This window comes from Dermacentor silvarum, chromosome 9 (assembly GCF_013339745.2).
Source record: "Dermacentor silvarum isolate Dsil-2018 chromosome 9, BIME_Dsil_1.4, whole genome shotgun sequence".
Lineage (NCBI taxonomy): Eukaryota > Metazoa > Arthropoda > Arachnida > Ixodida > Ixodidae > Dermacentor > Dermacentor silvarum.
Window position 1 is genome coordinate 94,917,234 of NC_051162.1, and position 23,666 is coordinate 94,940,899.

Genomic DNA, 23,666 nt, shown 5'->3' on the forward strand with positions numbered 1-23,666 from the left:
ATATCTACACCTGCAACAATGACATGACTGTACAGTCGTAAGAGAGCAAGGATGCCATGATTCCCACATTGACATTGCAGTACCTGCCACACATTCACACACAGCATCTACACCTGCAACTGACATGACTGTATAGCTATGCAAGTGCGATGATGTTCTGGTTCCCACAATGACTTTGCAATACCTACCAGACAATTATACTATCTGCACCTGCAACAATGACATGACTGACTATACAGCCATGATAATGTCATGGTTCCCACAATGACATTGCGGCACTTACTGCTTGGCCTATTATAAAGCACAGTGCTTGTAGTCACACGACACATACCTTGCTGAAAATCTATCTCCACGGAGAGGTACTGCTTGAGCAACTCCTGAACCACATTCTTCATGCGGCCGCGAATGCCGTTCCGGTACCGCTGGACCAGCTGCACGATGCCCTGGGTGGTCATAAAGAAGACATCCCGGTCCGCCCGCTTCTGCAGCGTCGCCGCATAGCTGTCGATGACGCCGGCAATCTGCGGCGAACAACAGGAGTTGGGGCTGCTTTCACATTTCCGGCAACGATCACATGTGATGGGACAAACATCGTGACCAACTTCTCAGCAGGACAGTTTCTATGTTACAGGCCACGATATTGTTATGGCCCTTGTTCATGCAATGATTCTCACCACGCGGTTCTCACCTCAATGATTCTCACCACGTGGGCAGGTCAGAATGCAACACTCGGCATTACATGCAACACTCGGCATTACATAGATGTCAACGTCAGTTGAGTCGGCCAAACTTTTAGTGGCTTCGGATTATACTTTTTCCCAGTTACGTTTCTCTCGAGTTTTTTTTTTTCCAAAACGTATGAATGAGGTTCCACTGTACTACTGTTTTGCTTCAAGCATTCCTTTTATTTACTAAGATTGGCAGCTGAGTGAGTTGGCACGAATTCATGGTGAAAATAACAGTGCGACAATTGGGACATGGACACAAAAAGACACTAGACACAAGTGCTTCGGTTGTTCAGTCCCTTCTTGTGTCCATGTCCCAATTTTTGAGTCATTTATTCCACTGCCAATTCCTAAAATCAATCCACAAGGATGTGGCCTGGCTACACACGTGCAGCCTAAAATTAGAAAGAAATAACAATGACCGTTGATGAAGTTGCTTTTCACAGTTGTTGTGAAAGCGATACGAGTGTTCTTCACACTTCTCATAACAAAGCAGTCATGCTTTAAGCGGTGTGCTGGTGATGCATTCAATCAAAGAAAGTATGTGGCTAAGCTGGGCTGCTTTCTGCACCTGTTGGCTCGGGAACTGGGCCAGGACTGAGGTGATGTTCTTGTCGTACATCTTCATCAGCGTCCGGATGTTGTTCTCAACGGACGGCTGGATGCGCCCAGATATTGAGGAGATGATGTCCTGCAAACAGAGGCCAGAGACAAACATTTTTCGAAGTGTCTTCAACAGACATGCTGAACATCTGCGGATGTTCCAACAGACATCCTGAACATCCGCAGTTAGCTCATGTAATGAACGTGGGGTTAAACCCACGTTCATTGGGGTTAAACGTTCTGAAACCGCACAGCGGGTTATGAGGGACATAGTAGTAGAGGGGCTACAGATTAATCTTGACTGCCTGAGATTCTTTAACGTGCACATAAATCTAAGTAAATGAGCATATTTGCATTCCCTCTTGCTGGGGTTCTTTAACGTGCACTACAACGCAAGCACACGGGCGTTCTTGCATTTCGCCTCCATTCAACCTCTATATGAATGCGGACACAGTCGCCGGGATTTGAACCCCTAACATCATGCTCAACAGCAGAAGAGATGAAAATTTTTTAGAAGACACGTTATCAAAAATGGCAGACGGTCAGACATTGCGAGATATACATTGACAGCACGAAGGCAGAACTTGCAGAATGATCCCATGGTGCTGACTTCCAACTGATTTTTGGAAGAAAATCTTATGATTCTTGTAGACTGGCACAAAATCTAGTGATCCAAAAAAGAACAAACGACTTGGAACTCAGTGCTGTGTTTTTGTCCCTTCTTACCTTCACGCTGTTAGCTTATATTACAACCAGCCAACTAGCCCGAGCCTGCACAAACTGGCAAGCTAGCCGACTACAGCTAACCGTAAGCTACAGCATAGGAAGCAAATGAGTGCGCTTAGCTAATTTAGCTCATCACGGAGCTGCACTCATTAGTGAGTGAAGCTGTTACCATGAGGGGCAACAATCAGCACAGTGCCACATGCATCTTTCGTGCAGTTGTTTTCATGAGGAGAACCGACAAGGTTGTGCCTGGCTCTGGTCCCAATGCGGGTGATGAGTCTTGTGCACACAGCCATCATGTACACCGTTCTCTACAGGCACTGTCTCGACTGGCGTGCAAATCTTTTGTAGTGTCAGAAAAAAAGTGACAGTTTCAGCCCCAAGCGATGTGGTTCGGGAAGTGTGCGCCCCGAGGTGCCTTACTGATATCTTTCTGGGACAGGGGGCTTGCGCTCACTACCTTGTCGAACGTTTTCCAGCTTGAGAAAGGTACGGCAAGCTTGTGTGCGAGTTTGGCAATAGGTGTTCACTTTCATCCTGCCGCCGCATCTTAATAGGGCTTTTGTTTTGTTAGGCTTTGTTGCTTTAAGCTGTGTTTGGATACCTTTACGTGGAATGCACTATTGATGAGTACGTGGCCCTCTCCATTGTTGTATTTCTATACGATTTACTTGGAGAATCAAGTTCATACTATGAATGTGTTTAAAAAATGTGACTGTGGTTGAGGTTCAATGTTTGAACAGTCGGCAGACCACTCGCACGACGATCCTCGCATAAATTTGCCGACTGGTGCATCAACAATCCATTCACGAAGCCAGGCAGCGGTGATTGGACTGAAAAACATTTGGGGCGAGGCATTGAGAGCTACAAAATGTGGCCCCGCTGCCCCAATAAATAGTTTTGGACCAGAATTGAGGTTCTAGCACCGTCAGCTCTGCCGAGAGAGTCACCCTATGCGATCCAGTTCCACTTTATGTCTATATGAAACTCCGTCATGTACAAAACCCTTGTAAATATAAGTTGTCTTTGTTTAAGCTTCAGCAACTGCTTCGCGTCAGCCAGAAACATAAGCGCACCTGTAGCCGCTATTTATAGCGGCAGTACTTCCAGCTTGAGGAAACAGTCTCTGCCGGTCTGTCTTGGACATTCAAGCACGCAAGCAACACACATTCCCTCGACGGAGAAGAAGCAGCCTAGCATTTACTGCACTCGTGTCATCCCGCAATCATGCCACAACTTTGAGTCAACCTCAACCATCTTCCAAAACGTCAACTCACTTTCAGCTCCATGAGGGGCAGTGTTGGGTCCCGGAGTGTGCGCATAAAGGTGTCCAGGGAGGCGGTCATGTGCTGCGCAAAGTGCGGGTCCGGCAGCACATATCCATCCAGCACATTCTCCAAATCCTGCTTGGCCGCCAGGAACTGCTGGTTCAGCTTCTCCTCGTGAAGCCCACCTTCCGACTCGGGTGCTGGGAAACTGCCCTCAAACGGAATTGCCTGCAAGCGCAAATACCAATGGGCTTCGTTCAAATCTTCCACCCCTCTTGCCAAAAAGTCACAGTGGAGGAGAAACATGCAATCTATCAGTTACTGAGTATACTTTAATCAATGGGCCAATTTATGAATGTTTATTAATAACATATAAATGTGCCTGTGATGAAGCACACCTACGAAAGCACAACGATTAGGCAGGAACACTGGGACAGCTGTAGGTCAAGTGCCTTCACTCACAAGAGAAATTTTTATTGAGAAACAACAAGAACACACATAACAGAAAAATCTTAATACGAAGACTCTTCAGTCGAAATGACGGATAACTTGAACTGTTCTGTTGGTACCAGCAAAGTCGTATGTATTCGAATAGAGAAGAACTCCCATGAATTTGAACTCCAAAAAACATGCAACAATTAATTCAAACAAAATTTCTCGCTCCCATCAACTACTTTCGGACAAACCCAAGCCAAAGGTGAAGGTTCGGTGTTTGCAAGCCACTGTAATGTTGTGCGCCGTAAAAATGACTCGACAAGGAATGATGTGCGGACAGCTGAGACCCAATTCGAGCAAGCAAAGCACGCGCACGTCATCCTTTTCCCATCTGGCTTAAAAGGATCAGAAAACAAAAAATAAAAGAAAATAGTGGAGCGGGTGGGGGTGGGGGGGGGCTTCTTACGGCGCATGTTGTCACATACATGTTGTCGGCGCATGTCAAATTTCCGGTCGTCTTGGAGTTCGAATTAACGATGTTTTATTTATACAAAAAAATAAAAAAAGCAATCACACGTGCACCAGAGCAAAGACAACAATTAACTAGTTATCCATCAAAAACTACAAAATAAGCAGCTACAAAAATTGAAACAAATGCTTCACATGTCACCAGTTTATAAAAAGAAACTTAGGGCTGCCTAAGGCATGCATCCTCTCTTTTCTTAACGCAACGGTCTGCTGTTACCATTTCTCGCGTGTGTAGATTACTGTCATCATCACAGCACATTCTTCATATGCAACATGATATGCAATACACTGACACTTCACACACAATGCAAGTGGACAGCAGCCTCCCTTCGCTGGTTTTATTTGCCATGTATAGAAAACAACGGGAGGTTTTAAGTCCTGTAAACAAGCCGCGCGATAGTGTCCTACCGCAGAACAAGTCTCTGCACGCCCGCTCACCTTGTTCACTCTTGAAGGGTCGTCCAGTTCAAGCCTGGCAAGCTCACAACCAGCTTCGAGGACTGCACCAGGCCGCTTTATGAAGTGAACACTGGAGAGAGAGGGAGAAGCCGGGGCAAACTCTTAGGTCATGTGACCCACTAGCAGAAGCATGCGTACCATTGTGGAGGACAAATGCAACACGAACAGGGTTATCCCTAATTGAAATGTGTTCAATCGTAGCCTTTTTGTGCAATTTTGGCACTATTTCAGCTTGTACGCCTTAGTCTGGGCGTCCACACCATCTCTCGCAACCGGATTTGCAACAATGCAAGATTACACTCGGAGCATTTTTTTTTTACTCATGAAAGGACTTCGTTATGCTTCGTGCTTTCCCATTCGCATTTTATTTGTCCACGATAATACAGTACAATCCACTCTTAAAGGGAACACCCCCTAGCTGGGTAATAAAGCTAATTATAACTGACACCTTTTATAGAGGAATAAATAGGCCGATAGGCTGACATCTATGCATTAAAAATAGATGCCTGCCTTCCTGCTATAATCCAGCTGTAACTGGTAGCCTAGTACTAAATGGGCCTTTAACAGTGGTCTGTACTGTACATCTACCCACGCACGCACAGACGAGCACAACACAGAGAACTGATGCAAAGCAGAAGCAATGTGCAGTTTAGAGCAAGAAACAGCAAGAAGCAGCAAAACTATGACAGCACCAACATTCACTCACAAACGATGCACAAGCAATTAAGCCTGCCGACAAAAATGTGCGAATGTAGGCAGTGTCCGAGGAAACACAAGTTCCCACCCATCAAACTTGTTTGTGTGGCCCAAAATGCACACGTTACAACCTGCCGTTTTAAAGTTTCAGAGAGCTTTGTGGCCAGAGAAAACAGCAGCAGTCAGCAGTCCTGCTGCTCAGCAACCAACAGCAAACATCCCTTACCAGCTAGGACAGTAATAAAGCATAGAACATGCAAGGGCCAGATTATATAAGGATTTTTTTTTTCTTTCTTGACTATTCAACCATTGCAGTACCTGTAGCTGGGCTTGTTGGTGCATATTCAGTAAATATATAGGAGTGCAACCTGGAACACGGACAAAGAAAGAGTACGGGATGAGCGCTGATCTATCCTCTTTCTTCATCCGTGTTTCAGGTTGCACTGCTATATAGTTACTGAATATCCAACATTTATTCTGTGAGCGCACTTGCATTTCAGGCCGCTTGTTCCATTCTGTGATACTCTGGGCAGAGAAAGAATTGGCGAACCGATGCTTCCTGGGCCAGCATTCCCATATTTTTGGGGCATGGTCACTTAGATTCCTTTACGTTAATATTAAGTCCAGTTTTATTATCGAATAGTTAAAAAAAAAGTGTCAAACACACTCCCTGCTGCAAAGACAATTTCCCAGCCTAGCTCACGCACTCAGTGCGATGGATGGCACAAAATAATGACAAAGGAAAATGATTACAGAACATGGCCCCAAGTTACTGCCACCCATCAGAGCAACAGCACTGTTTCTTGGCTTTAAACTGCACTAAAGGCATTACATAACGTGACGTAGACAAACAAGCAAAAGCACACAAAACTGAATGCAACGGAAGCACCATTATGCAAATGCTTGATGGCAGGAAGCGTCAAGCCGGTACACTACTACTCACCACCCGCTCTCTTCAACGGTAAGCGTCATCACCATCTTCATCACCTCAATCTCTGCGTATGACTGGCCACAGACCACATGTGCGCCGTCTTCCACCAGGAATTGAAGCAACTTGCCTGTCGAGGGCGACCTGCGATAGCATCAGGGTGATTTCGGTGCCACTACACTTTTCTCGTTTGTACTGCTTGAAATTGTACGACTAAATTGAGCCTTGTCCCAGCAGAAAGTGTAGCCACCTATGTAAAGAAAAAAAGAAGCATCATAGCACATCGATACAACGCTTTACCTTGTTCATAAACTTATTACCGTTTACGGATTACCAGAGCCATGGACAGCAGTAGCAACATTGGCAGCGATATCTTGCGGCACTTTGTCTAACCGCAAAGTGTTAGACACGTTTTCGTGTTACATGGGTGTTCTTGTCGACAAACATTTTTCCGAGAAAGCTGCACGTTAATGTTTAAGTCGCTGGTGACACTTCCCACCAGCAGCTAAGCAGAATATGGTTGGTCACTGCAGTAATAGCTCTGTGCCCACTCTCGGTTAAACTCTACGCCACCAGGTGGCACCACCAACCCGGGAGCTCACGATTACGTCTCCGGTAAACCTGTACGTATTTTGAAAAGGGGCAATAAGTTCATAGACAAGCTAAAGCTCCAATGTTGGGAGAACTGAAACCAGACGCACCCATCCCTCAGCACGGGGAAGCAATACAGCCGGCCTCCAAATTTTGGATGAATCCATGCCTGGACGATGGACCAATTGCGGAGCAAGCTGATACAAAATGACCACTGAAGGCCCCCCCAGCTTGACGAGTGGAATACAAAATCTACAATCCAGAGTAAAGAAACCTGCTTTGAATCAACCAGTGAAATTTGCAATTGTTTGTTATTGTTATTAAAGTGCCGTAAGGACACGATAAGACTGAAATTTGCTCCTGGTCGACCAGTGAAATACAAAGTCTTTAATCTAGAGTGAAAAACTTGTTTTGAATCGCCCCCCCCCCCCCCCAACATTGTTGTTATTGTTATTTTAGGTACATAATAAGGATTCAGTATTTCAAAATGCCGCTAATGAACAGTTGCACAAATCACGAAACCAACCTCAGAACACTGGGATCTTTCTCCTTTTCAAAGATGCACGTCTGGTTGCCGATGACCACTCGATACCGATCAACTTCTTCCTTCATGTACGTCGTGTAGCTGGCGCCATCTATGGACAGCAGCAGGCGATCGTCGCTCAGCCGGTGCGCCTCCACGCGTCGAGTCGAGCCATTCATCACCAGGAAGTACGATGTCGGGCCACACTGGGACACCTGCCAGATGTGCACCCACAGGCCGAGTTAGGGCGACTTCTAGCAGTGGCAGCATATCAGTTTGTCCATTTATTTACGTGCTTACATTGCTCAAAGCGCTGTATCTAGAACCGCATAAGATATAGAATGCGATCATCAGTCATGCTCGACCCCTAAGTGTCCAAGCTATGATAGGATGCCAACCCTAGACCTCATGGGAGCCCTTGAGTGCACTTCCCCGCACATCAAGAATCCAACGCGGCACAGCACCACATGGTGAAGACAGTAGGGCAAGTCTGGCAAGGAGTCAACTTCTCTTAGCTTGATTGTGCCATTCTTAATCAGTGATGACTTGAGTGAGTGCGCTGAGTAGAATGCGCAAACAGTTCGTAAGCACTAATTGAGCAAGCAATCTTGCACACCACTTTCGTTTAATTTAGAACAATGCACGTTTTTATTTATGCATGCAAAACTAACAATCCCCTTGGATACATTTGCAGCAGCGCTATAATTTAGCAAATGTGGTACTATAGCAGCAAGGAACTGTGTTCCTACAGAAGAGTCACAGTGAGCAAGCCACCCACCTGGACAGTGTACTTGACCAACTCATGAATGAGGTCCACCGTAAGCGTGTTGGTCAGCGTCGTCGCCGGCAGGATCTGGCCCTTCTCGAGGCACGTCTGGAAGTTGCGGAAGTTTTCACGGATCGTCCGGTGCGCTACGTGCAGTGCGCCGCAGATCACCGACAGCATCGTGTCGGGCTTCTCGGCCTGCACCCGCTCGGCAATGAGCTTGTCGAGCCATCCCGTGTCAAATGTGTTGCTGAGAAACGCGTCCGTCTCGAGCAGAGTTATGAGGTACTCGACCGTGGTGCGGAAGTCGCCACGAATCGACAGTTCCTTCAGGGCAAGCACGAGGTTCTCACGGGCCTCCTCACGGTCCTCGCCCCACGAGAAGCAGTGGCCAAACTGCGAGTCGGCAAACTCGTGCAGTCCACCGGAGGCACCAACGCTGAAGTAGCCCCAGACGTTCTTGTTGGAGCGGAAGTTCAGCTCCTGCACCGTTCCGGCGCTCGGCTTAAAACCCTCGTCGGGATTCTCGGAGGTGATTCGGGCAGCGATGACGTGCCCCAGGGGCCGGGGCCGCTGCACCTGGTTGTCAAAGTCGATGGGCGACTCGCCCCAGGGTGACTCGCCATACAGAAGCCGGATGTCCTTGATGCGGTGCAGCGGGACGCCCATGGCAATCTGCGTTGGTAACTGACCAGACATATAAAGGTTAATTATCATTGACATCAGCCTTAGCAGAGTAAGCTTTTTACCAAGTAGGCACATGCTGAAAAGTGCAATCACAAAAAAGGGAAGTAGCCCTAGAATGCTTACGCATTAGAAGAGAAATACTACATAACAGTGCTACATCTTTCATGTAGTATTGTGGTACTTGTAGGGTATCTAAGAATAGTGAGGCTAACTAAAATTAATTTGGGTTAAACATCAAGCCTAAGGTTCAATAAGGTTAAGCTATATTAAGCATAATCAAGGTTAATTAAGGGTATTTAAGATTAATTAAGCCTAATTAATTGAGCAAATGTTGCCTCTATGGAGCAAAAATAAGCCTAATTAACTCATTAAGCAAATGCTGCCATGACACGACTAGATGCGTTCGGATGCATCAGAGATGCATGTGTGCAAGATGAGCAATTGGAAAGAATGCTTATGCACTATCTGACAAGTCCCACTAAGGAGTTTCTGCAGTGTATTTTTTTTTTTTTTTGTAATCGCTTTCTTTTCCTTTTATGATGATCAGAGTGTTTACACCCACTGCCACGATGAAGGCATCTCCCAGATATCTCCAATTATTCCTGTATTTCAACCAAACTCACTTTAGCCTGCAAATTGCTTATTGTTATCACACATGGGTCTTACATTCTAATTTCTTTATCATCCTTCCAGCTTCGGCTTCAAGCTTCAGCATGGGCAAAATGCATTGATTATAAATTGAAATTTTTTAAAGAATATTGGCAACATGTCAAAGTAGTGTTCCACAGGCAGCTCGCACACCACAACGACTAATCGTGAGGATGCCATCGGCTTGACGAGTTTGACAAGTCATCATCGTGACCCACCTGAAGTTGGCACGCAGGTAAGTTGACATCGGCGACCATCTCTGTACAAGGATGTTCAACCTAGACCGAGAAAGATGCGTCAGGTGAGAAACCCGCACAATGCCCGGCAATTTCCAATGCTAGCAGTCTCAAGTAAGTGACAAGAGTTCGCCGTACTTCTGACACTGTCGAGTGTAGCAGTGTCGGGAAGGACTAGAGCTCACCTGAAGCCTTGGGTTGAGCTCCAGGAAGTAAAATTTGCCATCTTCGCTATAGAGGTACTCCACGGTGCCTGCACTTACGTAGCCTACCATCTTCGCTAGCCGTACAGCGGCCTGGAGAAGAAAGAGAAAATGCCAAGGCGCAGGGTGAGAGATGTTGCAAGCACAGCGAGGTTCAACTCTCTAGGCTTTCGCATGCACTCCACACATCAGATGGATGTTGAATAAAATTGATTTGAAACTGGAGGGAACTGAAACATAGCTACATCATGGTTTTTAGACTTGATGGAAATGCACTACAGTCAAACCCGGATACATCGAATCTGAAGGGGATCACAAAAAAGTTATATCGGTAATTCGATATATGAAATAAAAATGTTATACAAAAATTTTCAAAGGGATTTTACTGCTGTTTGTTATACACAATGATTCGTTATATGCGAGTTCGATATATCCGGGTTCGACTGTATTGAAAAACACAGAAGACTAAGATGTGAGCGGGGACGAGACACACAAGGCACAGATCTGACAGCAAGCATTGCAACATAACGGTGACATTAAAATCACGGCAAATGTTCGATCAAGGTCCGACAGGCGAAACGTGAGCACATAGTGCCGCATTCGCGCCTTTCACCTGTCACTGTTCATTTTGGCACTATTAGTATATCGAAAAACCATCCCAAAATAGCTGCATTACACGTGCAAGTAATCGAGAATGGTCGGACAAGCAGGTGCCTCAGGCTGGAGCCAACATCTCGAAGAGGGGACCCGTCTTCGTCAGGACGAAGACAAGCCTTGACGAAGACCCCATGTTGAAACGTTAGTTCTAGCCTGAAAAAAACTTCTGTGCCTTGTTCATACATTTCACCTCTGTGTTTGTACCCAGCAGTACCTTGTGGCACCGTAATGGTACTACGGTTTCCCCTTGCCTAAGGCTACCAAAAGTATTGCAAGGTACGTTTAGGGTTAGCATTGCTATCACTATATCAAGGACATTCTGCAGTGTGAGTTATTTGTGGCATTCGTGCACAAAAACTAAGCTAACTTTTGTGCGTTAGACATGGCCTTGAAGAAACGAATCGGTATAAAGCCATTTTTCACGATCTTGGGGAAACTATCCAAGATGTGCGGAGTTTTCAGGTAAGCTTCAGAGAGGCAAATTTTATATTCCGAATTATCAATATATGGAACTATTTCGCTATCCCTGTCGCATTGGATATATCCAGGGTCGACTACCAACAAGCCCAGAAGTCTTAACGAGATCAGAATACTGCTAGCCGAACACAAAGACCCAACGTACCCGCTCCATCTGCTCAAGCACAGGCGGCGTGGCGATGATGCAGGGCGCCTCCTCGATAATCTTCTGGTGGCGCCGCTGGATGGAACAGTCGCGGCCGAACAGGGAGATGGCTGTGCCGTACTGATCGGCCAGAAGCTGCACCTCGAGGTGGCGCGCGCACGTCGCCAGCTTCATGATGAAGATTGGCGAGCCGGGAACCTCGCTCTGCACCTGCCGGAAGCACTGGGGGAAGTCGTTGGCCGATTCGGACTTGCGGATGCCCTTGCCACCGCCACCTTCCGAGGCCTTGATCATGACGGGAAATCCAATCCGCTGGGCTGCCTGCAAGGTTTGAATGCAAACAAAAGAGGAGCGTCGATCAAGGAGGAGCACGGGTTGTTGAGAACAGAAATTGGCAAGAAAAACGCGATGGGTGTCTCCATAAAATGGATGGTGATGCGGCAAGTTTTGCCTGGAAAGCACCTGCCATGACTTGGCATGGCAATATCCGCCGCCGCGGCAAGCCGTTTTTCAAACTTGGTCATGCACTTTGTCGCAGGGCGTTTCCTTTCAACGTTATAGCGGGGCTGCCTTTGTAGCACTTCTGGCGCACACGGTTTGACCGCCTGGATTGAGCATTGAAATTCGACGATGAATATATTGAATTATGCGCAATTTTTTTTTTTAAGGGGGCTACAGTGAAATATGATTGCCTACAAATTTGCTATATATATAGACAACTGCCCCCAAGGTTCTCATAAAATGTTCATTAACACATTTTTTTTTGTCTTCTCAAGCTTGCATTATTAATGGCAAAATATGCCTTCCTCACCTTACACTCCTGTGCAAGGGCACCACGTTCACTACAGTCAAGCCCGCTTATAACGAACCTGAGCGTCACGCAGCATCTGTTCGTTATATCCTGAAGTTCGTAGTAAGTGGACCACAGCTTAAAAAAATAATAATAAGGTGCTAGTCAAAACACATTTTTCTTTTTTTTAGCAATAAAGTCCGTGATGCTCGTCTGTTTCTGCAGTGCCCATTCGATGAGGGTGGTCTCCAGCTTAAAATATCTAAAGCGGAAGCGTGCTATGTAGCCCATTGCTACAGGCGCGCTTATGAGTGCTGGCTTTGAAGTTTCATCGTAATCCGATTACTCCTGCGTCGCTCTCGGGCCTGCACTTCACGAACGATTCCTCGTCCGCGCACGGTTCCGCAATGTCACTGTCTTCATCAGCATAAATAAACCCATCTCAGCCAATGTCATGGCCCCCCATTTCGGAGTCGCCGACACGATGCCACAAATCGCCACCAGACTGATCCTCTTCGGAAACGTCAGGCTTGCCATCAGATACTACGTCGACGAAGCCGGCCTCGCGGAAACAGTTCCGCACGCAAGCGGCCGTCACCTCTGCCCAGGCCGCCTTCACCATCTCAACGACTGAATACAGTGAAACTCGAAGCGGCGAGTTGGCGGCAGGCGGTCAACAGCGATGAGCAAGCGCTCCACAATGAGGCGTCTATACAATGCCTTAAAGGAATGTGTTATGCCTAAATCAAGTGGCTGCACTTTCGAAGTCGTATTGGGCGGCAGGAAAAGTTGAGTCACTGCCATCAGAGAAGTTGGAACGTGCTGCGCTGAGCAGTTAAGCACGAGAAGCACGTGCGTGCCTTGCCTCTGCATGTCGCGGTCGAACTAGCCCAGCCACTCTGCAAATAAATCGCGTGCCATTCATGCCTTCGCATTGTAACTGTAGCGCAGGGGCACATAGTTCAGAAACCAACGCGGCTTGCCCCGGAGCCTTGCTGCCCAGCGGGCGCGCGCGGGCGCTCGGGTTGCGCGGAGACAGCGCGTGTCGGCTGGGAGAGGGTAGCTCGCTTGAGAGGGGCACGAAACGAGTAGTTCGCCTGCGAGGAGGCTCGGGAAAACGGCCCACGTGCGCAAAGGAGTCAGAGGCAGTCGTTATATCTCGCATCGCGGCGCCGGGTTTACGCTGTCTGTTCGCTGTAACCGATCGGCAGGGCTCAAAGACGTTCGTTGTACGTGCGATTTTGTGCCATTGAAATAATGTGTATTTTGACGGTCACGCTGGTTTCGTTCGTTTTAAGTGAAAGTTCATCTTAAGTGGGGTCTTTATATGTGGGCTCGCTCGACTGTACGCTCATAGCCATTTTATGAAAACATTTTGAAGTCTAAATATAAATGCCCTGTATAAATACAACGCTCGCATATACAAGGCTGCTGGACACACTGACAATGTTCGATCACAGCTCCAATGAGGTTTCAAAACCGAGGCCTCACCTCCAGACCATCGTCGACACCCGTGACACAGCCCTTCCGATACAGCTCCGGCTTGATCTTGAGTGGCTTCTTCGGATTGTAGACATCGTCCTCACCCCAGTCAGACGCCTTCAAGCCTGCGATTGACGGACACACACATACACACTTGAACTCTACGATAGAGAACAGCTGAATTGCACTCCAGACTATTAAAATGTACTCAATCCTTGCAGTGAAATGAGAAACAGCCACATGAGACATTCATGAATGCAAGAACCACTTGGCAGCATCAGCAAGTATCATTCCAACTCGTACTACAGCAGTATAAGCATTCTTTGAATAACGTGAAGTGAAGAAGCATGAACGCTACCAGCAAGAGTGAATAAAGAATAAAACTAGTAATCAAGCAAACTCGTGCCCAGAAAGCAAAGCCTAATCTCGCAGTTCAAGTCGGTCCAGTATTCACACACGTGTCACTGTACGTTCCAGAGCAGTTGATTGTGCTCGCAGATATTTCAAGGTTTTACAACACTAATTACGTCATGCGTTTAATCTGTTTAGACAAGCCTGTCTTACTACCAAGTTGGCAACAATGTTGAAGTTCCCAATACAAGTGGTGGATCTTGTGTGAAACAATAAGATGACAAATGTGATGACCTTATCTAGGCGACCACCAGGAAATGAGTAAAACAATGCACACATGGCTGCATTGATCATGCATTCATTTTAGCGTAAGCACACCCTGGGGTTGATGCTTCGAACAGAACCACAAAAAGCCAGCAAACAGCGAGGTGGACCTATGGCAGATAATTTTGGACGCCGTACCAGATCCACTCCAGGGAAGGGTTGGCACGTTGGCTGTCTGGGCCACGATGGAGGACGCAATCTTGTCACCCAGAGCCCACATCGCTTTCTCGGGAGGCCCTGAAACAATTGAACAAAACTGAGTCAGGCCCCAACAAGTTGCAATTCCTGGCAAAATACAGGAGCACATCTGCACAGTCATCGTCACTAGCAAATCACTCTTGTATTACTTCTTGTAGTACTTATTCAAAGACAAGTAGTGCTGCACACACAAGAAATAACAAAGCACTATAGTAAACTGGTATCAATGCCTTACCATCAAGGTACTAAGCATCACTAGGGCTGCAAGTGTGGCTAGGTGGGCTAGTAGTAAAAGATATCGATAAAGTTACATTAAATTAAGCTAAACAAACGATATCCACTCCTGTAATAGCCAGCAAAACGCCGACAGCATCAATTAATGAAAGAAATGAAATTGCAGTTTATTTCGTCTGTCGTAAGATTTTAAATGTTCTAACTTGGTGCTTCTACGATCCACCAGTGCCACAGGCAGCGCGTTAGGTCATGAAATTACTGTTAATGAGCGTTGCACTGACATTAAATTAACAACATGCACATAGACACACTACTATTATTCCACCACCAACCCGACTATCACCAGCAGCCGGTTAATTTACGCCGACTGCAGGGCCAAATGCCTCTCCAAGCGATTTTAAACTACCCATGTCTTGCAACAGTCACTTTCACAATGTTAATTCAGCGAGGCAACCCAGGATGTTCACAACGGCTCGGGCAGCACGATTCATTCAGCCTCGCCAACACTTAACGACAGCAAAAGCTCGCTCCACCAAGCGCGAGAGGGGGGCTCACCGATGAAAGCAATCTTATTCTTGGTGAGCAGCTCGGGTAGTCGCGGGTTCTCCGAGGCATGGCCCCAGCCAGCCCAAACCGCTTGGGCGCCGACCCGCTTGGCGATGTCCAGGATCAGGTCCACGTTGGCGTAGTTATTGTTGTTGGAACCCCCAGGCACGGGAACACAGTGGTCTGCCAGCTTGATGTACTCTGCATGGGGTGAGAGATGCGGGGGGGGGCTGAGCTTCGCACAGAACTGCATGCTACAATTCAATTTATTGCTTCCTATAGTATGGAGTACGGACAGTGTGCGTCTCCACCAATAATGTTACGTGTAACTCTGGAAGAAAGCTCCTTTGCAAGATATATTGAAAATGCCAGTCCAAGTCAAACGGTGTAACAGTAGTGGACGTCACTTGAAAGCCAGAATAAACAAAGCGCTCACCTGCGTTGGCGTTGAGATCCTCCGGTGTCACCATGACGACAAAGCGAACTGCCTTGTCGTTGCTGAACATCTCGTAGGCCCATCTCCGGATGGAACGCATGCATTTTACTGCTGCGATTCCGTTGTTTGCTATCAGGACCTGCATCGGACGCAAAGGTAGGAAAACCACAGCTTGCAAGAGAACAATCTCCCTTATCATGTACGTTGATAAAATCACGAAAAAGACTGTGCCAGACATAAGTGTGGCATTGCTAATCAAGAATGGTATGAAGACTTAGTGTCACAAACCACAGCTTTCAAGAGGACTATTTCATTGGTCAAGTACTTCGATAAAACACAAAAATAATTTTAATGTAACTGCTGAATAAATTGATATTAGCCATAATTTGTGGCAAGGCCCAGCAAGAAATGAACAATTTTACAGAGCAACACAATAAACATCATCAATCACAAGTAAGCAAGACACTTTGTTATTGGAAGGACTCAGCAAGACAATGAGAATTTTTTGGGGGGCCCCAAGCAAGGAATAGTGCACAGGCACTGCATTCCCACTTTTAGTAACACCATGCCATATACTGCGGCACATTTTTAATAGTTTGTTTTGGACAAGGCAAACAAATGCCAAAAACTAATAAAGCATCACAGAAAAGCTCGCCATGAAATGCTACCCGGAATTAGGCAACAATAAGCAAGTTTTCACATGCCATGATAGAATAAGCAAATGACGTGAAAAAAATAGGAGAGCAGGATAACACTGCACGGATAAAACACACACATGGGCATGCCAAAGGCCAACCGCTTATTCTGTTCACGAAAACGGCAAATATATACCTTGCAGCTGCTGCAAACATGCTAGGACTGGACTTCGGTGACATGCATTATTCAGGACAGACCAAAAATTTCATCTTAACGGTTAGACGCGTAGATGACTGAAGATTTCACAAGAACACCAATCTGAACATGGTCACGTTTGCAGCGGCTGCAAAGTACATAATGTTAGGACACACGCTCTCATATTAATGTACCCACTGCCATCCACATATTTTCTTCAATTACAGCCGTGTTACTTGCACCCGTAACAATATTTGCCATCTTGACGAAACGAATAAACATTTGGCAGTAGACCCCCGTGTGTGTATTTTACTCGTGCCTTATGATACTTCAGTCATCTTTTTCCACTTATTCGTTAGAGGAATGAAGCAACTTGCTACAACAAGGTTTGGACTGTGTACAATCTTTTATAGTTTACAAGGCAACAGTTCAAGCAAGGAGGAAGAAGCAAGAGGTACCTTGTTAATGATGTGCCGGCCCCCAAACCGGCTGACAAACTCCTCGGGGGTGGCCACAATGAAGTCCTTCTGGCCCTTCCCATAGTCGCGGTCCTCATTAGACAAGTGAGCGCCCGACATAGACTGTCTGCAAGCGGGCGAACGGGAGAGCGTCGATGAGAACCGAACAACGAGAAACACAGTCACTCTAGAACTTCATATGCCTTGGCTACTGCAAAGCCTCTTTCAACTTGACCTGTACTGGCCACACAGTTCCGGGCATTTTTTACGTCTGACCAAACTGACACATTCGAAAGTGTCCTCATGACAACTGGCACGCAGCTGCTTTGCTACAGTCGAACCTTGTTACAACGAATGTCACATCCAACATAAAAATACTCTCGTTATATATATTAATTAAAAGCCTACTTTTGCTACGTGCTCATATTAGTGGCAAAACTGCTATACTTCATTATATCCAATATTTTGTTCTATCTTTATTTGTTATGTCGAGGTTAGACTGTACAGTGCATGTTGTTTCTAACCCACTTTTATCTCGAAAAGTCCGCCTTTGCATTATCAGTGGGTCGCCTTTTTTATTTTAACTTAAGGCAAAGATTCCATGCTCACAGCTGCCTCGTTCTCATTCAAATTTCATAGCAACACCACCTCAGAGGGAAAAAACCCTAGTATCTACACCTAGCCATCACATTAACATACTGCTACAGATGCGGACTGATTGATAAAGGATAACCAACTAAATGAGGCAAACAAGGATTCCAAGTGTCTTATCAAACAACACGGGCCATAATATGAAATCTTTATATAAATATAAGCAAAAACGAAGCAGCAGTAAGCATAAAGTTATCATCTAATGTTGTTAGAATATAAAAATGCAAGTCGCTGTATTTGCGCTCACGATGTATTTATGCAAATGCATTTGTGCAGAACACAGAAAGAGCGCGAGCACGTAGATGTTGGCAGACTTCATGAGTCATCACAGGGCATGAGCTATTCAGAGTCCTGAACTTGTGCGGCCAAAAGCACAGGTGAAGTGAAGAGGTTCAATAAAAACACAAAAAGAACACAATAGGAACACAACAAAGAATCTTTAAAAAAAGCGGACAGGAAAGCATGAAGCACTGCATCATACACCACAAGCAGCACATCACAGCAAACACCACCAGTATGCAAGCACCACCAGTTTTAAAAATGAAACTGGTTATTAGGCAACACATAGCTTTTAACAAAACCACATTAAATATTTGTGCAAACACATCTGCGCTATCTCGATGGCCAGAAAAATGTGTTGCAAGGCAAAAGTGCTAACTGAGCCCATGATTGATACAAGAATTAAAGCCAGAATCGAAGCTAACTTGCTGACTGCATTAAGCACTCACGATGAAAAGGTATGAACAAAATTTTTAACACATTAAGCTAAAGTTTGAAACCGCCAATGGCACTGACATAATAAAGAAGTGGCAAAACTAAAGCTATGTCCCCAGCTAGTTGCACACTATGCAAGTAATTTGAAGGACAGATAGAATTCACAGCATGTGATGTTGGAGCAAACCCCAATACAGCGAAAGTTCCTGCACATCTTGTACCTACTATACAAGTAATATAAATTGTGGGGCTATTCATTACTGCCAAAGACCATTCTATTACTCAGACAGCATCGTACAGCTACAAATACGAACACGTCAAAACATCCCCCCCCTCACGGAACACAAGAGAGACTGTGCACTACAAACACACGTTTCCCAAGACAGTCCACAGATGTGTAAGCTGCTGCTTCAATTTCGTTTAGCAGCGTGGAAAAGCTACGACACGAAAATTCCGCGACATTCAGGCCTACGAGGACGCAACGGACTTGTGCACGCTACACTGACGACAGGCACGACCGCACAGAACACGCAACTGGCTGAAATACTCACGCACGCAACCGAGCCTTCGCAGCAAAACTAGAAACGAGAAACAAAGGAAGAGACATTATCGTTACAGACTACCCTCAAAGACGTTACTCGCCGCTCAGACTTCTGTCGTCAGAAACTCAATCGAGAAATGACAAAACAAAGGAAAGCGTTAGGACCGGCAGTACGCTTTTAACGTCTTTGCAATAACGTCTTTTAACGTCTTCGCAGACAAAAACAAACAAGAATTACCTTCTGGCTCTTACTGGTTACCAACGGCTTCTACAAGGAAAGTTTTGGCTCTGCAAAAAGGCCCTACAAAAATTGCAGCTCTAAGCCTTTTTATTTTTGTCATTCAGAGTTTTAATTCAGGATGTGGTATAGCTGGAAACCTAAAAATACTAATCGAGCATTCATGTTCAGCAGAAGGTTTTGACCGTAGAATTTAATAATTTATTTCAAATTTTACCACTACTGCATATGCTGCTACAAATGAAGATACCTCTGACTGCAAAAAATTTACAGAAAGTAGCAGCGTAATAGCAGCACCAATAAGCCTTTCGTTCTTATTATTCTGAGTTTAATGACGGGTGCGCAATTATTCGATATCTCTAAAACATGTTGAAGATGTCTTGAATAGAAGTTTCCGATACTAGAACTTGATAAAAATGTTCAAAAATGTTCTTATATTGTAGTCGATTACAGCTGAATATATATACAGGGTTACTGCAATGATTGCTGAGCTGCCAAGCTATATTCGCTTTCATATATTTATTTATTTATCAATCACCTGAAGGCTTTACAGAGAGCAGGGGCAAGAACAGATATTTAAGTGTTAGAGGCTGTCTTAAAGCTCTTGGCGCTAACACACTACACATGCGTATAGTGTGCTAGCTTTCTATGTAGTGGAGGAAATAAAATGGATAAATTTTTAGCATTTTCTTTCTCTATACATCCTTCTCTTTCATAAGCAGAAAAATATTCAATATTCTATATAATGTTGAAAAGCCTGCATTCCTTCGAAAATTCACGTTCGACTTAACAAAATTTCGTCATTTGAGCACCCCTAAGCCTAACAAGGCACAATGCTGAGAAAGCGGCACTCCAGGGATGGCCAGACAGTCGCCGACAGAACAGAGTACTGTTTCCAGCAATGGTAGACGAAGTGTTTGCCACGCAAAACAGCCCGCAGTTCGTTTGCAGGTGCGAGCAAGCAAGATGGTTTCGAGAAGTCGATAAGTGCCAGCAACAAGCGCGATAAGAGTACTATATACGAGGTATGTAAATATATATGGTACTCAATTAGATGGTGCGTTAAGTGAAGAAATACAACTGCACTTTACTCACCTGAATAGTTTTGCTCGAGACCGATTGCGCCTTAACTCATCGCCCATGAAACGACCACTAGTCGGGCTTCCAGGGTCGTCGGTCTCCTCGTCAGAGCAGTCTATCGTGAACAGCGGCCGAGGACCGTTGCTGCAAAGTGGAGATGAAAAAAAAAAAAAAAGTTACACTCAGTCACAAGATTACCAGGGACCAGGTGGTCATGTTTATTTAAATAAGACGAGAAGATACTAGCGCTGAACTGCTAGCCATCAACAATCACCAGCTGCTAGTACTTTCTGACCAAATATGCCGCCTCATCTGAGATTACGGCTTCACACACTCGCCATCACAGAACGGCTTTTAAGATGGCAATTTAGCTCTGAGCACCTGAGACTTTCCGACTCAAGGAAATGCAAAACAGAGGGAAGCTCTGATCAAACAATTGCTGAAATGATTCGAATGAAGTTTGTTCAGTTATTGATTACATAACGAAGAGAGTATGACATTATCAATACAACTGAATAAGAATTTGTATTATTAATAATGTTGCATTGAAAAGAAAGTGTTAGGGCTGAATTTTCAATCAGGACTTCAAATCTTCTACAAAATTTGGACAAACACTGAGAAATTTAAAAAGATCCGTGACACTAATGTATGCAGAGTAAGCACTAGACATCAAATGATTTTACAAACAAGTCACAATCATTTCAAGGCTCAATATCACTGCAAAAGGCAGCAAAAACTTCTGTTTGAATCAACAAAAAAATTTAAAGACAGGTTTTTACCATTCTCCTCTTTAAAATGGCAGATCACTCAAAATTTTGGCACTATAGCATTTTCATTAATATGCTTTCAGATGTTTCAAACTCAATCGGATAACGAAGATGAAAAAAAAAAAGTTTAAAATGTTACGCAGTATTTCTTAGCTTGCCAGTTAAATTAGTAAACAGCGTGCAAAACTGGGACATTCAACAGGCTTAGCAGCCCCATAAACATGTTACAAATACTTTCAAGAATGGCTGCTAACAAATTTCTGATTTATTTGGCAATGACATCAGCAATGGCAGTTGCAATCGTAATGTCAATGATGATGACACTAATGATAGCGGTGACATTTACATAAAATATGTCAAATACATCATCACATTAGGACACAAAGTCGGTCACTGAGCTTTGTTAACCATTTCGTGTTCGTTTCACAATGGCCAGTTAGTAAGCTACAACTTACTGTAATGTCACAGCGACAGCAAGTTTCAAATGGAATGCAACATCGGTAATTTTTTTCAATATTTCATAATGTTATTTATAAAACACATGCCATCACTTTTTGATTGCACTAGTATCAGTTTTTTTATTGATGTACAACAGCATTTCAGGAATGCCATGACAGAAAATAGCAGATTAGATAACAGTATCCAAGATTTCCAAACTCTGCTCCTTTCCCTAGTAATGAAACCCTGCCCCAAAATGGTACATAAAATTATAAATAAGCTTTTCAAGCTGGTAAAGTCTTCCAGCTAACGACAAGCATTAACAGGTGTCTAGGAAAGCATAAAGAACAAAAAGCTCCAACTACAGTGCCAATAGAGTTAACAAATGTATTATACAGAGCAGCCCTGCCCCTTCTTCCAGTAACTAAATTAGGCCCAAGATGTTGCATAAATTACCGCTAGGCTTTTCGAGCTGGTAAGGTCCTCCAGCTAAAGTGATTATTACTAGGTGGCTAGAGAACACAAATATAACAAAGAATCATGCAATCAACGAGAAGCAAATACTTGCATGAAAATTTCCAGTGCTTTACAAAAAAGAACACACAAGAGAAAAGGATACAATGTTATGAATCTCCACCGCTCTCTGGCTGCATTATTTTTCTTAAAGTTATACCTGCAAAATGCAACGTATCATAATTCGCTGCCTTGAAACGTGCACAAGAACTCTGCCATATTTGCCGGCAGAACAGCGCATCTACAGGCTCCCAACACAGTTTTATCACCACTGATAAGAAAATAACACTAAAAAGATGAGCATGCCTAAGGAACTCTAGGATGCACAGAAGGAACAGATATTTCCTACCCATTCACTAAAACCTCCTCCATGGTCAGCCCTCACACGCAAAATCTTCTGACAAGAAGAAATCCGTTTGCACTGCAGCTTCAATTATAGCTTAGCAAGAAAAAAAAATCCTCTTTCACGACTGTTTCGGCGAAACACTGGTTTCCAGCACACAACACTGAAGAACTCGCCGATGCATCACTGCCCAGTGCTTCCGTCTTCCAAAGCACAGGAAATCCGCGCACTCAAACCGAAACAAACACACCAGCGCACTTTTTCACTCCAACCAGCGTGCGAGACGCAAGTTTGTCACCACTCAGCAGAGAAAACCATTGCCAAGTCTAGAGACAACTGCCCCTTCGACACCGGACCGAGCACCACGACGAAGTGCATCAACCCTTCTTCCACGACAGTCCAGCTATTCTGCTGCGCCGGCAATCTGAGACCAGCTCGGAGCCTGGTGAGCGATACGCAAGAGTGCCAGCATCGAGATAACGCCGGCTCAGACGACTGCTGACGATCGCGCGGCGCTCGTACGATGCAGACGGCTGATTTGGGGCCTCAAGAGCACGGCTGCGAAGGAGAAGGCACGACGGGAGCTAGACGTCGAGAAAGATTTTTCCACCCAGTGCCAGGGGCTCAAAACAGGAAAGCGATGCAGACAACAATGGCCAGAGGTGAGAGAAAGTGTGAGTGCCCTTGATGCTGATACCGGAGCTTGTCTTAATCTCCTGCCCCCGTTCACCGGCTTGCTACTGATAAAGAGGCACAGCTTGGAGTGGGGTTGCATAAGAGGACGATAAAGGAGATACACGATGAAATTAGAAACACTGGAAAACGCTCAAAGCGAAGCGTTGGTGCATGCCTGCTGCGGTTATGATCACGTGCAGCGATAAAGAAAACGACAGAGCCAGGGTCAGCACAGCGTACGTAGTATATCGTGCCTACTCTGTCCAAGCCACGTGCAAGCCATGCGCACGGTCTGTACACATGGGACATTGCCAATGTTGTGCAACAGTCCTGCTTACAAAGTTTGGCGCATCATTGTTTGTAAGAAGCAAGGACAAATATTGCACACAATATGATATGGAAGCCGTAGTAAGATCTCTGAAGTCGCACAATCATGCATACAGTTTAGTTTAGGTGACAGAAATAGCTTGAGAGTATCTCGGAACACTGCAAACAAGACTACGGTTGGTGTCAACCTAGGTGTGTAGGGTCAAGTACGCTGCTGTCGAACTCGGAGAACTTGTATGCATGTAACAACCTATTCCATTCACTCACTTCTGCGATGTCTAGGCAGATGTCAACCTCCAATAATACGAAAAACAGCGCAAAAACGAGACTAAGGCTAGAGAAATGAACGGCATGAACACCTGTGCCATCTGTTTCTTTAATCTTAGTCCCGCTTTTGCACTGTTTGTCGTATTAGGTTACCAGATAAA

At 45.2% G+C, this 23,666-nt stretch overlaps 1 protein-coding gene across 20 annotated transcripts in view; it reads right to left on the reverse strand.

Annotated features, from left to right (window-relative positions):
• LOC119463375 (acetyl-CoA carboxylase-like) overlaps positions 1–23,666 on the reverse strand; it is a 124,121-nt gene that overhangs the window by 78,462 nt on the left and 21,993 nt on the right. For 18 of the 20 annotated variants that reach the window (XR_007463648.1, XM_049656565.1, XM_049656564.1 and 15 more), the window contains exons 3-19: positions 20,191–20,319; positions 18,868–18,894; positions 16,952–17,078; positions 15,663–15,801; positions 15,236–15,427; positions 14,387–14,485; positions 13,583–13,698; positions 11,302–11,622; positions 10,005–10,115; positions 9,802–9,861; positions 8,261–8,923; positions 7,486–7,697; positions 6,384–6,512; positions 4,724–4,814; positions 3,332–3,550; positions 1,297–1,416; positions 332–521 (exon numbers count right to left, since the gene is read on the reverse strand). Coding sequence is in view for 19 of the 20 variants with exons in the window: in XM_049656565.1 (XP_049512522.1) it covers positions 332–521; positions 1,297–1,416; positions 3,332–3,550; positions 4,724–4,814; positions 6,384–6,512; positions 7,486–7,697; positions 8,261–8,923; positions 9,802–9,861; positions 10,005–10,115; positions 11,302–11,622; positions 13,583–13,698; positions 14,387–14,485; positions 15,236–15,427; positions 15,663–15,801; positions 16,952–17,078; positions 18,868–18,894; positions 20,191–20,319 (2,945 nt within the window). In the remaining variant the exon portion in view is untranslated. Of the gene's footprint in view, positions 1–331; positions 522–1,296; positions 1,417–3,331; positions 3,551–4,723; positions 4,815–6,383; positions 6,513–7,485; positions 7,698–8,260; positions 8,924–9,801; positions 9,862–10,004; positions 10,116–11,301; positions 11,623–13,582; positions 13,699–14,386; positions 14,486–15,235; positions 15,428–15,662; positions 15,802–16,951; positions 17,079–18,867; positions 18,895–20,190; positions 20,320–22,242; positions 22,626–23,666 lie in introns of those variants that run through there. The other 2 variants (XM_049656570.1, XM_049656557.1) reach the window with 2 other exon arrangements.